Genomic DNA, 16631 nt, shown 5'->3' with positions numbered 1-16631 from the left:
TTTTTTAAAAAAAAAGAAGTGGCTTGTATCAGATTATTGTAATGGCTCTGAATCTTTAATCTAAAAGGAAGTCCAAAAAGGTATGAGAAATACACTCCAACCACTTAAACATTGTGTTGGACTGGCGTATTCACTGCATTGCAGGACTGCTGCTATCTGCCATCTTTCTTTCCTGTAGTGGAGGAAGAGCTCATTCCTACAGGGCAGGATAGCTGAAAGGACAAATGCAAACAAACACATCAGCTTTCCCACTCCCCCACCCCTCACTGTCCAAACTCAAGACATCGGTCTTCAGCTTCACTTGTTTGCCAGAAGCTCTAGTTCATGCATGAAGACAGAACCAGAACAGTCCTACCATCTGTGTTTAATCTTCCCAATGTAGAGGAGACCACATCTTATACAACCAGTATAGTACAGTGAATTGATAGTTGAATAAGCAAACCTTTTTTATTCAGCTGAACGAGTGTTTGGGGCCCTGGAGAATGGAAAAGATCTCCAGAGAGGGATATGTGTACAGGAGTTGTACCTTTGCTGAGGATAGCTACTGAACATGTGCAAATGGAACAATGTCATAGTGATGCCAGATCACATGGAACTCGAGCCTGGATCTATGGGACTGGAGATATGGCCCTTCTTACCATCTCCTGTATACAGTAATGTTCAATAAAGTTTGTTACTGTTCACTATAGAAGGTAGAAAGCATATTAGTATATAGTAGCAATGGTAATTAGACCTATGAAACCAGAGGTGAGTGATTGTAAGAGCTGAAAGTGAAACACAGTAGCAATAGTATCATGGGAGAAGCCATTAGGCCAGGTCAGCGTTCTGAACCCAGAAGTGAGGGAGTAATGCTCAACAGTAATTGAGGGCAGCAAATGTTGGACTTTCAGGGTCATTTGGGCACTGAACCACAGAAATGGAAAGATGTACAGAAGCTGTAAAAATAAAAGCATAGGAGCAGTGGCAGGGTACACAGGAAGCAAGAGGGAGCAATCAATAGGCCACAGTGAGTAACAGACCTCCGTAAATCTGAAGTCCATGGAGATGAATCAACTTGAGAGGAAATCAGCATAATAATTGGTAGGAAAGAAATGAATGTTTCTGACACCATAGTCCACTTTGCAGGTTCACCAATGATGGAGAGAGACTTGCCCTTACCAGGTCACATAGAAAACAGGATGTCCCTGACGATACTGTGCATTGGATAAACTAGTGACAGCTAGTGAAGCATTAGGGATGGGCAATACTGACAGCCCATGAATGTGTTTTTTTTTAAAATCTTTTTTTTTAGGAGGTACTTTTTTTTTTGGAAAAGGGCAGAAGTATGATTTTAGGAGAAAGTGAGGACTGCAGATGCTGGAGATCAGGAAGAAGGGCTCGTGCCCGAAACGTCAATTCTCCTGCTCTTTGAATGCTGCCTGACCTGCTGAGCTTTTCCAGCAACACATTTTTCAGAAGTATGACTGAGCTCGTTGACAACATGCAGCACCCATTGCAAGCAGAAGAATAATGTTCCATGAAAGAGATATTTTAACTCTAATTAAAATCACATAAAAGCTGCAATGGATTCATAGCAAACAATGAAAAGACCTACAAGAGCTAACTATTCAGGTTCTGGAACCACAATCTGCCTTGGAAAGGCTTAACGTTGAGTTTCAAACATCTTGATAATTTAGCAGGTACTGCTGACCAGAAAGTCCAGCTGTTGGCAATAGTAATGCAGCAATGGGAAGAAATGTCTTTATTCAGGGGCACAATTCTTTTGCTCTCAAAGGCAGTCTTTCGGTTTTCGGATAGCCTTTTACTTAAAGTGGCAGTTCACCCAATGATTGTGTATTTGTGTTACAGGGATATTTGGATTCAGCAGAATTATTAGAAGGGTTCATCAATATCCTCCACAGTTAACACACGTGGAAAGAATTAATTTCCTAGACACCACACTATTTAAGTTGGTGCAAGACAAGAGGCATTACTAAGCAACAAATTCTCTTTTCAAAAAAATTGACATTTATACACACAAATTCTATCACCATATGCAGGTCTTCTGCAGACCGGATGTTATGTTTCTGTCACGTATCTACAAAGCTGGAACACATTTTAACCAGGCAGTTTATGACCCTTTTCTTCAGCACCCAAGATCTTAACCTCAGATTTATATTTAACGCTTAACACTCTCAATCATATCCAGCACACTTTTCTCTGGGAAAGTGAGGACTGCAGATGCTGGAGATCAGAGTCAAGGAGTGTGGCGCTGGAAAAGCACAGGCGGTCAGGCAGCATCCAAGGAGTAGGAGAATCTGTGTTTTGGGCATAAGGTGGGCATTTTCAGGCATCATTCCTGATTAAGAACTTACGCCCAAAACATCATTTCTCCTGCTCCTCAGATGCTGCCTGACTGGCTGTGCTTTTCTAGTCCAGTTTTCTCCCCATATGATAGACCTTGAACATAGTTTTAAATTAGAGATTCCACATTTGTTTTCAAGAAATTACTGAATTAGCAAATTACAGGTTTTTCTGGCTCCAAAATAAAACAAAGAACTGCAGGTGCTGGAAATATGAAACAAAAACATAAATAGTTTAGGAAACTCAGGTACAGCAACATTTGTGGAGAGAGAGCCGAGTCAACAGTGACCTGCCTTCAAAACTGTTAACAGCTGGCAAAAGGTATATGAGCTGAAGGCAGGATGAGTTGGAGGGTAGAGGTTGTGAAGTGAGTGAGTAGGTGGAGACAGAGAAAGACAAGTGGATAAAGGGATGGGTAATGGTCAGCTAGAGAGAAAGAAAAGCTGATAATGGGGACCATAAGTAGGTGGAAATGGGTTAGCTGCACTGAAAGCAGATCATGTCATGTTGAGGCAAGGAGTCTGGGGAGTGGGTAAAGGACAAGAGGAAGGTGCTCAGGTTGTAAAATTATTGAAGTCAATATTAAGTTCTGACGGTTGAAAGATCCTCGAGGAAAACAATATATTCGTCTTCCAGATTGTATTGGCCCTCGCTAGAGCACTGCAACAGACCCAGGACAGAAATGTTGGTCAGGGTTGTTGAAGTAACAGGAAACTAGAAGCTTGATCATTTTTGCTGACAGAACATAGCTTTTGTCTCCCCTGTGTAGAGGAGACCACAGTGTGAGCAGTGAGGAATTGTGACGTTGTGATATCTGATCACATGGAACTGAAGCCTGAATCTATTCTCTCTCCCCACCTGTGTGCAAACATCGGAACATAGGTGCGCTGCCCTGCCATTCTAGATCATTGCTGATATCTGTTATATTTTCCAGCCCTATGTCCATAACCGTTAAAGTCATTAGTCTCCAGAAACATACCAATTTCTATCTCATTAATTGATACTGCTTAATGATTAAGCTTCCACAGAGCTCTGGGATGGAGAATTTGAAAGGTTTACCATCCTCTGAGTGAAGAAACTCCTTTTCTCAATGGCCTGCCCCTTATCCTGAGGAATTGACTTGGATTTTCCAGTGGCCAGATAATTGCTTTTGTCGTGTCGGTGGGAAATGCACACCAGAACCCTACAGAATCCCCACTATAGACTCCAAGGAACTACCTGATAAACTGAAGATTCCAGTGCGCAGTTCCCCTGCACTTGGATTCTCCATAGAATCCATTTAAATTGGAGATTTGATTGCAGTTATTATTGGTTGGGAGAAGGTAGTTGACCTAGGAATAACAATTAAACTGACCTACCCCCAAAACAAGCCTCATCATTTGAGCCCACCCCCTACCCACACTACATCTACTTGATCCCTTACACCTCTGACAGTGACTTGAAATTCCCATACTACACCCAGTTGCTCCCGGTCTCTCTCTATTTCTCCTCTCTCCCCACAAAACATACTGGACTCAATAGTGAAATCTGCCTGCAGCCACACCAGAATCTCCTTTCTTGCTGTAAGCCCTGATGCACTTCTTTTTTCCTTCACTAGAGCCTAAATGCCAACATAACGTTTGCCTTCCCACCTGTTTACTGCACTTGAATGTTGAGCATGTTGGAGATGTCTGTAGTTAAGGATGGATTTGGCAAAATTTAAATCTGAAATCTGTGTGGAGTAAGCTGGAGCTGACAGTTGCTAAGAAAAGAAACGAGTATGAAAATAGGTTTTAAAGCCACGTTAAGCATAAAGAAGGAAGTGGAGAGCAATGAAGGTGAACAATAAGAGACAAAAGTCCAGTCCCAGAAAAAAGCAGAGCCTCTTCAAGGTGGGTATTTCTGGAAGGGAAGTGATCAGAGTTAATGCTAAACGAAAGCAAAATTCTATTGAAATAAAAACAAAACATGCTGGAAACATTCAATGTGAAGCAGCATCTCTGGTAAATGACATTTTCATAAAATTTGGAAGATGTTGGGAATAAACAGCTTTCAAGTAGATGAAAGACCAAAGAGAGAAGAGAGGGCTGGGCCAAAAATCGACAGAAGGAAGATTGGTGAGGACTGAGGCATGGACGATGAAAGGGCAGAGTCGTTATGGTACAGGTTGTATTGAAGTGATAATCTAATTACAGAAACAAACATCGAGTGCAAAGAAGGTGTAAATGTTGACAGAAGAGTAGCAGAGAAGAAAAGCAATGAAAATCTGGTGAAGCAAGTGTTTCCATGACCCAGAATATGGCAGAAGAATTAGCTAGGTAAAAACAATGACTGCAGATGCTGGAAACCAGATTCTGGATCAGTGGTGCTGGAAGAGCACAGCAGTTCAAGCAGCATCCAAAGTGCAGCGAAATCGACGTTTCGGGCAAAAGCCCTTCATCAGGAATAAAGACAGTGAGCCTGAAGCGTGGATAGATAAGCTAGAGGAGGGTGGGGTGGAAAGAAAGTAGCATCGAGTACAATGGGTGCGTGGGGGAGAGGATGAAGGTGATAGGTCAGGGAGGAGAGGGTGGAGTGGATAGGTGGAAAAGGAGATAGGCAGGTAGGACAAGTCCGGACAAGTCATGGGGACAGTGCTGAGCTGGAAGTTTGGAACTAGGGTGAGGTGGGGGAAGGGGAAATGAGGAAACTGTTGAAGTCCACATTGATGCCCTTAGGGTTGAAGTGTTCCGAGGCGGAAGATGAGGCGTTCTTCCTCCAGGCGTCTTGTGGTGAGGGAGCAGCGGTGAAGGAGGCCCAGGACCTCCATGTCCTCGGCAGAGTGGGAGGGGGAGTTGAAATGTTGGGCCACGGGGCGGTGTGGTTGATTGGTGCGGGTGTCCCGGAGATGTTCTCTAAAGCACTCTGCTAGGAGGCGCCCAGTCTCCCCAATGTAGAGGAGACCGCATTGGGAGCAATGAATACAATAAATGATATTAGTGGATGTGCAGGTAAAACTTTGATGGATGTGGAAGGCTCCTTTAGGGCTTTGGATAGAGGTGAGGGAGGAGGTGTGGGCACAGGTTTTACAGTTCCTGCGGTGGCAGGGGCAAGTGCCAGGATGGGAGGGTGGGTTGTAGGGGGGCGTGGACCTGACCAGGTAGTCACGGAGGGAACAGTCTTTGTGGAAGGCGGAAAGGGGTGGGGAGGGAAATATATCCCTGGTGGTGGGGTCTTTTTGGAGGTGGCGGAAATGTCGGCGGATGATTTGGTTTATGCAAAGGTTTGTAGGGTGGAAGGTGAGCACCAGGGATGTTCTGTCCTTGTTACAGTTGGAAGGGTGGGGTCTGAGGGCGGAGGTGCGGGATGTGGATGAGATGCGTTGGAGGGCATCCTTAACCACGTGGAAAGGGAAATTGCGGTCTCTAAAGAAGGAGGCCATCTGGTGTGTTCTGTGGTGGAACTGGTCTTCCGGGAGCAGATACGGCAGAGGCGGAGGAATTGGGAACACGGGATGGCATTTTTGCAAGAGGTAGGGTGGGAAGAGGTGTAATCCAGGTAGCTGTGGGAGTCGGTGGGTTTGTAAAAAATGTCAGTGCCAAGTTGGTCGACATTAATGGAGATGGAAAGATCCAGGAAGGGGAAGGAGGTGTCAGAGATGGTCCATGTAAATTTAAGGTCAGGGTGGAATGTGTTGGTGAAGTTGATGAATTGCTCAACCTCCTCGCGGGAGCACGAGGTGACGCCAATGCAGTCATCAATGTAGCGGAGGAAGAGGTGGGGAGTGGTTGTCAAGTGAGAATGTTTAATGACTTCCAGTGTAGTTTGGCCAATCATACTCCTATGTAAATAAGTACAGTCTTGTATACCTTATTTTTCTGATTAATGTATTTTTAGAAGACCTGACTTTTAGATTCACTGCACAACAAACATTAATATAGTGTATTTAACGTCTAAAAATAGTTGAGGCTTTTCACAGATGTGTTTAAAAAAAGTTGAAGCTGAACCAAAGCAGCTAAGATGTAATAAGGTGGATGATCAAAATGTTGTTCAAGGATATGAATATTAAGGAGGATTTAGGGCATTTGCATTTGAAAGCATGTTGCGGCATGGTGGCTCAGTGGCTAGCACTGCTGCCTCACAGCATCAGGGTCCCAGGTTCAATTCCAGCCTCTGGCGACTGTCTGTGTGGAGTTTGCACATTCTCCCCGTGTCTGTGTGGGTTTCCTCTGGGTGCTCTGATTTCCTCCCACAGTCCGAAGATGTGCAGGTTAGGTGAATTGACCATGCTAAATTGTCCATAGTGATAGGTGCATTAGTCAAAGGGAAATAGGTCTGGGTGGATTACTCTCCGGAGGGTCGGTGTGGACTTGTTGGGCCGAAGGGCCTGTTTCCATACTGTAGGGAATCTAATATTAAAAAATAAGCACAGTGCTAATGACCAGAGTGCAATAGGAGGTGTATCCACAACCAAAAGTAGAGGTGTTTGATTTTCAGGGTTAATCTTCAGCTGAAAGAGTTTTAAAACTTGAGGTTAGAGATACTGATGATGAAGTGTGTCTGGAGATGTTTTTTGAAAACAACAGTTTTTGATGTGAAATTAAACAGCCCTTCACAGTTCTTCAGATGACCTAGAAACAGTGGCCTGGACTTTGCAGCTATGTGAACATGAGAATGTCAGCATTCTGCATCATTACTTCTCCAATATGGACTGCAGGTTCTCTGTCTGCAAATGTGCAGAATAGTGAAAAGCTACAAGTTACTGTCCATGATTATTATAATCTCCTTGGGATGCATTGGCAACCATCACTGCTGTGTAGTCCTTAAACACTCTGCAAATTGACTGAAGTTTATACTTATACACTATCTCACTGTAAATATCCTTGAAAAAGTCACACCTTGTTGAATGAAACATAACTTCATAATTGTTGATAACTACCCTCAATGACTAGGAAAAGTTCACATTATGTGACACATCACATTCCTCCATTAGGTTACATTTCCAATTAGTATTCTTTTTAAGTTGGCTTTTATCTTAGTCCACTCAATTTATTTGTTTTACACTCTCAGCATTTAAGTTAAAATTTAAAGATAATTAAATACTTTAATTTCCTGATTGAAACCATATTCACTGACAGTCAATGTGGTTAGCTCCTTCATCCCATACTGACATCACTGTTGCTGGGCTCCTGAAAATCCCATGACTTTGTACCAGTTTAACTACCATCAGACAAATGGTACTCCTTGTCTTGGAGACTGCTAAATCTTTTATAGGCAGATTTTCTGGAAGTCAAGGATGAACAATTTTGCTGCTGACTGTTAAATATAAATGCAACATTCTAACAATGGAACTTCATTTTTAAGAATTTTAAGAAAACCAGATACATCGTTATGTTTTGTTCAATTTTAAAAATTTTCTTGATGTTTCATTGAATTGTTTTTCTTAAATATTTCACTGTTAAAGTCAGACCAGACCCCATTGACTACACAAGTTTAAGAACATAGCCTCAGAATTTGAAATCTTGATTTCACTCCATCATGGTCAGTGTAAGATATATTACTTGTGAAGATGTCATTTAAATGAAGAAGGCCATCACATTGTACCTCAAGTCTGTGGGTTGTTTGGAAGCATGCAATGTGCATCTGCTAGCATGTGACCTCCAAAATTGTCCTAAATTTCAATAAGTAATAAAACAAAGAATTTGGATGTTGGAGTTCTGAAAGAAACAAAAACAGAAATTCATGGAGAAACTTAGCAGGTCCAGCAGCATTTGTGGAGAAAGATTTAATGTTTTAAGTCTGGTGACTCTTTCAATAAGGAATGATTTTATTTATGTCATTACTGATGCTCATGCCAAACTTCTTTTCAGATACCCCATGATCTCAATTGTCCCTCCCTAACTGTAACACCATCTTCAGCCCTACAGCCCACAATAATCTCTGCTTTCCTCCAGATATAACTACCTGCTCATTCCTGATATTCATTGCTTCACCATTGGCAGCCATGCCAGCAACCACACAGCTCATAAGCTCGAAGAGCCACTGCCTCTCTGCCTTTCTGTCCTCCTTTAAGGCGGTCATTAATACCTACTTCCTTAAATCAGCTTTTGTGCGTATTCTTATATGCCCTTTATGGTTTCGTGTCAGAATTAGTGTGATGATTGCTCTTGTGAACTACCTTGAGATATTATCTTATATCAAGTTAATAGCAAGTTCTGAGAAGATTTGTAGCTCAGGTTGAGGTTCTGGATATAGGTTTGCTCGCTGAGCTGGAAGGTTCATTTTCAGACATTGCATCACCATACTAGGTAACATCTTCAGTGAGCCTCTGGATGAAGTACTGCTGGTGTTTCCTTTCTATTTATGTTTTTAAGTTTCCTTGGGTTGGTGATGTCATTTCCTGTTTTTTTTTCCGGGGATGGTATATGGGATCCAAGTCAATGTGTTTGTTGCTGGAGACAAACAAGCAGACAAAACTGGTCCAGAAACCCTAGCCACTCTCCCCTACATCAAAGACATTTTAGAAATGACTGTCAGACTACTCAGACCCCTTGGCATCATGGTAGCCCACAAACCCACCAACACACTAAAACAGCAGCTAATGAACTTGAAAGACCCTATGCAGACAACAAGCAAAACTAATGTCATTTACAAAATATCATGCAAGAACTGTAACACACGCTACATTGGACAAACAAGCAGAAAACCAGCCACCAGGATACATAAATATTAAGTAACTACAAAATGACATGACCTTCTCTCGTTAGTAGCCTTACGTACAGATAAGGAAGGATACCATTTCGACTGGGACAATACATCCATCCTAGGACAAGCTAAACAAAGACACGCATGAGAATTCCTAGAAGCATGGCATTCCAACCAGAACTTTATCAACAAAGACATCGAGTTAGACCCCATCTATCACCCCCTGAGAAAAGGAACAGGAAATGACATCACCAACCCAAGGAAACCCAAACATATATATAGAAAGCAGGAAACATTAGCAGTGCTACGTCCAGAGGCTCATTGAAGATGCTTCCTAGTATGGTAATGAAACGTCTGAAAATGAACCTTCCAGCTCAGCGAGCAAATCTCCATCTGTATCAAGTTATTAGATAATACACTTTGTAATGCAGGCAGCTCTCCTATAACACACTTTTATTAAAAGTGATTTGGTGCAATGCGATTTATGAATTGCGGACTTACTTTTTTAATAAAGCGAACTCCTGTTTGCTGTTACTGCAATTCTAATCCCTGCACTAACTGGACAGCAAAATCCAGCCTCAGGATCCTCTGTGTAAAATGCACCCTCAGTGTGTTCAGCTAAAACAGGAATGCAATCAGCTCTGCAAACCTTGAAAACCAGCTTGTAACTGGGCATTGTTGTCTACATTTACAAGGAACTTTATTTGAAACTGGGGAAGAATCTTGAGGATTACTGGACTTGCGTGTTGGTATCATGTAGTTAGTTGGCACGTGTCCTCTCTGGTGAAGAGCTTGGTGAAAGGTACAGTGCTGTAGTCAGTGACTGTAATGTTAAAGTGTTGCATTTGCTGTATAATCTCATTAAAATGTATGATTTAAAGATTTACTTAGATTGTGTTATATTTTGTGTTAGGTTAACTACTACTTTTGTTTTGATTTTTACTGATATTTTTGGTGGTTCGCCCCAACCCTGTTTTTCCCATAGGCCCCATTATTTATATTGTGCAATTTTTCATAACACTGTGTCGCACGGGAATGCAACTACTGCATTATAGAAGAATGACCTGTATATTTAAATTTGAATGTGCATGATCCCTATCAGTATTTTAAATTGTTTCTATTTATGAAAATCTGGAGTAATGTCAAATTGGGAGGTTCTGGAGCAGTTCAAACTATCAAAACGGTAAGCTACCTTTATTTTCACTTTGTGGTGCCAAAGCAGCGTGGTGCACTTGTTGAGAATAATTTCTATATTTAAAAATTTGATCATCTCCTTGCTTCCGTCACAATTCACTTAGCAGCACTCTTGTCTTTAAGTCAGATAGTGAAGCCTTAATCCAGAAATTAAGCATCCCAATCTGGGTGACATCTTAATGCAGCACCAAAGGAATGCTGCACTTTAAATAGATGCTGTCTTTCTTTTGAGATGCTAAGTCTAGGCTTTGGCTGGCCTTTCATGTAATCTATGAGATTAACATGACACTGTTTGAGGAAAAGCAGGCAAGTTTTCAAATATTATCTCATACTTTCTGTGAAACCTTGCTTTTCTTAAATTGTATTTTACATTTTATAAAGATATTTAAAGGATTGTGGAGGAAGGAATTTATTTCAAGTTTTGTAGACGTACCTGAAGTAGTTTCTTTAAGAGTTCAATGGAAATTTAGTGGGCATTGGCAATACTTAAACAACCTCTCCAAAACATCATATGGCTGATGATTACTGCTTTCCTACTGGAATTATTTTGAATAGTGACTTCTTGGAGAGGTTCCTGTTTTATCTGGTTTATTGGAGAAAAGCTCATGAACAAGCAGTAGAGTTGGAGGGAAGCCGGGTTAACAGTTGAGGTTGTGAAGCTTATGAAGAACAAGCTGAGTTGGAGGAAAGGTCATACAAGCTGTCCAGCTGATCTCCCGTTTCTGAAAATAAAGCCCTCCAAATAGGTTTGGGTGAAACCTATTTATTCTTTTGAATAAGAAATTAAACAACACATCGCAAGATTGTATGTCCTTGGCAAACTGTCTGAAAGACCTTTTGAAACAACCGTGCATGATTAGTGGTATAATCGCTTGTGCCGAGAGGTCAAAGCAACAGCCTCCATTAATTACATCCTAAACCTGATACCTTTATCTTCAAAAATGAACAGTTAGCTGAAGTTTTTCAGAAAGCCAATTTCAGCAGAGAAATCTGTTGTTTTAAAACTAATTTTTCTGCAGAGAATGAGATGGTTAATGAGGTGGGGTATGTGTTCATTTTGTATTTATTTCATTAAAATATCAAGGCAGGTGAGATGGCCAGAAGAAAACTGGCTCTGCTCACGCCAAGCAGCCTAATGGGTGATGCTGATGAAGTTTATGCCTTGCTTGCTAAGAAGGCTTCTGTAGTTTGAGATGGCATGAAAGGCTGTACAAGATGCCTACAAGCTTAATTTAGATAAATCTGAGGTGGTGCATCTTTTAAGACAAATCTTTTGTACTCTTAATGGTAGAACCTTAGGGAGTGTTGCTGATCATAGAGCTCTTCTGGTGCAGGTTTATTCTTTGAAAATGGGGTCCCAGGTAGACAGAATAGTGAAGAAGGCATTTCATACACTTGCCTTTATTGGTCAGAGCATTGTGTACAAGAGTTGTGATGTCATTGTTGATTAGGTCACTTTTGGAATACTGCATTCAATTCTGGTCTCCTTGCTATAAGAACTCGAAAGAGTTCAGAAAAGGATGTCGCCAGGGTTTGACCTATAGGTAGAGACTGCATAGGCTAGGGCTATTTTCCATGGAGCGTCACAGGCTGCGGTGTAACCTTATAGAGGTTTACAACATCATATGGGACATGGATAGAGCAAATAGACAAGCCTTTTTCACAGAGTAGGGGAGTCCAAAACTAGAGGGCATAGGTTTACAGTAGGAGGGGAAAGATTTAAAAGAAATCTGAGGTGCAACGTTTTTACACAGAAGGAGCTGCTAGTGAAAGTGGGGGAGGCTGGTACAATTACAGTATTTAAAAGGCATCTGGATAAGTACATGAATAGAAAGGTTTGGATAGATATGGGCCAAATGGGGCTAGATTAATTTAGGATCTGTTTCCATACTGTACAGCAAACAAGTCGTTTCCTGGTGCTTACAGGCAGAAATTTAAGAACATGCAGCCTGGGCAGACTTCTATAGTATTTGAGAGGGTAAAGCAAGATAGCTGATCATTGGATGAGGTTGTTAAAGATAGAGACTACATTTGAGTCCCCTAGTGAAGTAGTTTGTCCATAAAGAACATAAAACTTCAATCCCCACATTAGTAAGACCCCTTAAAACCTGTAAAAACAAGAAATTTGCAAAAGCAAGATCGCAGCAAAATGAACTACTATGAGCTGGTCCAAAAATCCAAGTTTTTTTCGTCAGCGTATAAACCTGAAAAAGTTAGAAGTGGCAAGGTGAAAGGAAAACAAGTCGCCAGGGATGAGAAGGGAATGCTGGGAAGACAGCAGGATCTCACCCTCGGCTCAGAAAGGAAGGTGGTGAGGTTAGAAGCGATGTCCAAAGGCCCAAGAATTTTAACTGTCACAAGGTGGGGCCCCTTTGTGCACATTGCTGGAAGGTGTGGGTTTTGGGGTACTTAAGATCAGTATGAAGAAGGAAGCCCTGCCTGAGAACACTCTGGACTAAGCTATAGCTCTGACTGCAGCTGAGAGAGCAAAAATAAACACTGCTGTCAGTGCAAGGAAATTAAAACAAGGTGCTTGGGCGTTGCAGGGAAAGTAACTCATTCCTGAAATCAAGTATACTTGGAGATACCGGAGCCACTCAAGACGCTTGCTGGGGAAAGGCATGACTTTACCAATAGACTAACATGAATGACGACAGATTTTTTAAAAATTGGTTTTAGCAAAGAGTATATATAACTACCTTTATATTGGGTGCATCAAATGTGTAACCTAATGTCTGGAATAGTAACTGCATTCCAGGGTTTACCCATACATAGAGTTGACTTTACTCCTGAGGAAGAATCGGGCAAGAGTGAAGGTTGTAGCTTTTTCAGCTGTAATGGGAAGGCCAAGTGAAATAAAGGAAAAAGAGCAGTTGTGGGAGAAAGTTTGTATTTGTTTTTCATCATGAATAGCAACCCAAGCAATTGTTAAACAAAGTCCGTCGTTGGAGGTTGAACCAATGTCATATATTTTTAAGATACTTTAGATACTCTGAAGGTCATGCTCAATGAGTCCTCTCTAAGTGACATTTCTGAATCTGTTAATATGCTGTCTAACCTTGATTTATCAATTGGAAACAGAGATTGTCAACTTTCAAACGGACATTCAATAGAAATCAAAACAATCTGGTATATATTTATGGAGTCTTGTGGTTACTAAAAAGTCCAGTGACTTCCGCAAAGCAGCAGTGAAAGTGGCTTTCCTGTTTGGTTCTACCTAGCTTTGAAAATTTGTCCTTTCCAACTTGAAATTCATCTTATCAAAATTTGAACCTACCTGAGTGACAAGCATCTTATTGACTTTATCAGAGTTACATTCAAGTTACACACTGCATCAACTGTGGACAGCGTGCAGTGCCATTTTTCACATTGAATTAAGGATCATTGTCAACTTTCCTTCATTTTCAGTATATTTTTGTAATTCAACTGTAATGGCTGAATATGTATCCTATCAATTCCTATATCTCCCATATATGTTTTAGTACATCATAATACTTTTCATTATTCAGAAATAGCTGTCATTAAGTATAATGTTGGTGACCCCTGGTCTTGGGAGTAAGAGTTCACTCCTCCAGCCTCAATCATGACTTATTTCATATTTTATAATCACATCAAAGCAAATCTCCAACATGCTCGGACACATCGTGAATTTGAGAAAAATGTGATAAGTTTCTACCCCTTTTGTTTTCTTCAAGTGCTATTAATTTGGGTTGTTTTATTTTGGTATCAAATCATTGTCAGCTCCATTGACAGTAAATAACTTTTATACATCTGTCACCTTTGCTATTTGATCATGTAAATGCATAGTAATGCACTCACATCCTGATGCTTGCTGTTGTTTTTAACTCCTGTACACCGTATAAAGTTTTGCCATTTTTTTGATTAGCTTTAATAATTGTTTCTTCATTCTGCAAATTGTAAATGCTTTTAAGACTTCAAAAATTAAAGGGTTCAGATCATTGTAAAGTTCATGCCTTTTTTTTTGTTGTCAACATTAAAATGTGGAAGACTTACTCCTGAATCTTCCTTTAAATCAACAGGATGGTCTACAAGTGGTTTCTTCTCATCTACAAAATAAGTTATGCAGTGGGCATTGTGGGATATTTGGCAGTAATGTTCACAATGTTTGGCTTCAATTTATTCTTCAGGTATGGTATTTTTGGGATGCTTCATTAACTATTTAAAATGATGCCTTTGTTCATAAATGCAAAACAGTGTTTAATTTTTACCCATGTTTCAGCCACAGAATTTATTGAAGCATCGATTGTTTCATGAGACTGCTTTTCAATCAGCTTCAGTTTTTCTGCCTCATCAAATTGTAGTACGATATACTGGTGGCTGATGCTTTTTGGTGTGGTTTTTCATTCATTGTCCGAGTTTATCAGTGCAGCGATTATAATTAGTTTGTTTCTTCTAAGAATTTGTGTCACCAAACAAGTTTTCTGTAGTTAAGACTTTGGAATTATTGTATGTCCTATAAATAGGTAGAGTACTAAGAAATTCATGGCTTTATCACTTCAGTATTTCTTGACTTTAAAGTAACAGCAATCAAGGACATTTTGTGAAAATTATAGGGCAGAGCCTGAAATGGAACGTGATTTTTTATTTGTCTTCGATAAAGTTTAAAAATTCAGCCCAGGATACATGATTCCTTGTTTAAGAATGTATTAGAAACATTGTCATTTGAGCACCAACCACTGGAGCTGAAAAGCTGATGGCTCAATTTTCGTTTTCATTGAACATAGAATAAAGACTGAAGACTCCATGGATTTTGGTGTAATTTTGCTGTTCTATGGCTTGTATTACGGGGTTATGGGAAGAGATTTTGCTGAGATTTGTTCTGACTATATGGCTTCCACTATTGGAGTAAGTAATATTTGTCTAGCAAGGGATTTATCTCTTTTTAAAATAAAATCAATTTCATATTTTGCTCCATAATAATTGCTATTGTTTTTCCATGTACAGTTCTATAATTTTGGTAGATTGCCATCCAAGAATCTCTCTGATGACATTTGCGCCGTGTGTGGTCAGAAAATATTTGTGGACATCAGTGAAGAAGGAATCTTAGAAGATACATACCGTCTCTCATGTAATCATGTGTATCCTTTTTGGGCTGTGTACCCCTTTTCAGGTGCTATTACAAGAATTACTTTATTCAGGATTTCTGGTTTTGCATTTTAGGAGGAACAAATGTGTGGTGGCCACTAGATTCAAATGTACATGATATAAAAAGCTGCAGTACTTCTTTATTTCTGGTGATGGTGCTACCAAACTATCAGAGTTTCAGAATTCAATGTTTTCTGTTTGTCATAGTTTAGTTTCTTAAATTTTGTTCTGTATATTGGAGTCAATATTGTGAAATTTATTTTACTTAATACAAGTAAAGTTGCCATAGTCCTACCAGATTGTATGGCTGCTCTCTCATGAGAGAGGGAGTGGGGTAGGAGGGGGAAACTGGTGTTAATTGTGAGGGCCGCCGTGCCTCAGGTGAAGAGAGTAGTTGAGAAGTCCTTCACAGTAACGTCAGCTAGTATAGATATTCAACCTGCACTGTTCGCATTACTGTACATTACAACCAGCCATTCAGCTAACTGAGGTAACCAACCATTAATTTCATTCACTATAATTTAACTATATTTGTAGGGCACATTGGCTCATGGCCAACTTTTAAATATTAAGTCACTGCCTTTTTCATAGACTTACTGGTCTTCAAGTACGATGAGCCTTTAGATTATGCTGCCTAGAGTATGTATATACAGCTCTGCATACTCATTGTTAATTTTTTATATTAGAAGCATTTGGAACAGCTTGGATTTTCCAGTAACTAAAAAATAAAAGTGGGAAATTAACTTTGAAGCTATCAGGCCTTCCACATAACAGCCTGGAAGCTTTAAAATAATTTTTGAACTCGTTGCAGTTATAGCACATTTGGTGTGATGCAAGTCCAAAGAATTTAATATTTCTTAGTTTCTGGAATGTGGGCATCACTGGCATGGTTAGCATTTACTGTCTATCCTTCAATGATCGAGAGATAGTACTGAGGAGTTGTTGCTGGGTCAGGAATTTGAAAACCTTGACTCAACAATGATAAAGAACTGCTGATATGTCCAAGTCAAACAGAATGCTTGAACGGTCCTTGAAGGTTTGTCTAAGAATTACTGGTGAGTTGTTGCACTGCATCTTGTTGTAGGTACACACGACAGATGCCACATCATGCAGATAGTAAGTGGAAAAGGTGGTTGACAGCTTGCCATCAAGTGTCAAATGTGTCTTGAATGTGTCAGGATTCTTGATGCTTGCATCCCTAGCAACAATCTAGTTGAGTAGAATAGCCTTTATTGTCACATATTAGAGTCAAAAGTGTGGCGCTGGAAAAGCACCACCAGTCAGGCAGCATCCAAGGAGCAGGAGAGTCGACGTTTCGAGTATAA

General features: G+C 40.4%; 1 protein-coding gene across 1 annotated transcript in view; it reads left to right on the top strand.

The window, feature by feature from the left end:
* Positions 1 to 16631, top strand: part of LOC132820771 (RING finger protein 175-like) — a 60279-nt gene that overhangs the window by 31353 nt on the left and 12295 nt on the right. Inside the window, exons 5-7 of the mRNA XM_060833067.1 lie at positions 14241 to 14348; positions 14946 to 15066; positions 15166 to 15299. Of these exons, the coding sequence (XP_060689050.1) occupies positions 14241 to 14348; positions 14946 to 15066; positions 15166 to 15299 (363 nt within the window). The remainder of the gene's footprint in view (positions 1 to 14240; positions 14349 to 14945; positions 15067 to 15165; positions 15300 to 16631) is intronic.

Source organism: Hemiscyllium ocellatum, chromosome 1 (assembly GCF_020745735.1).
Source record: "Hemiscyllium ocellatum isolate sHemOce1 chromosome 1, sHemOce1.pat.X.cur, whole genome shotgun sequence".
Taxonomy (NCBI): domain Eukaryota; kingdom Metazoa; phylum Chordata; class Chondrichthyes; order Orectolobiformes; family Hemiscylliidae; genus Hemiscyllium; species Hemiscyllium ocellatum.
The sequence above is the reverse complement of the archived record's forward strand: the minus strand, read 5'-3'. Positions and strand labels throughout refer to the sequence as shown.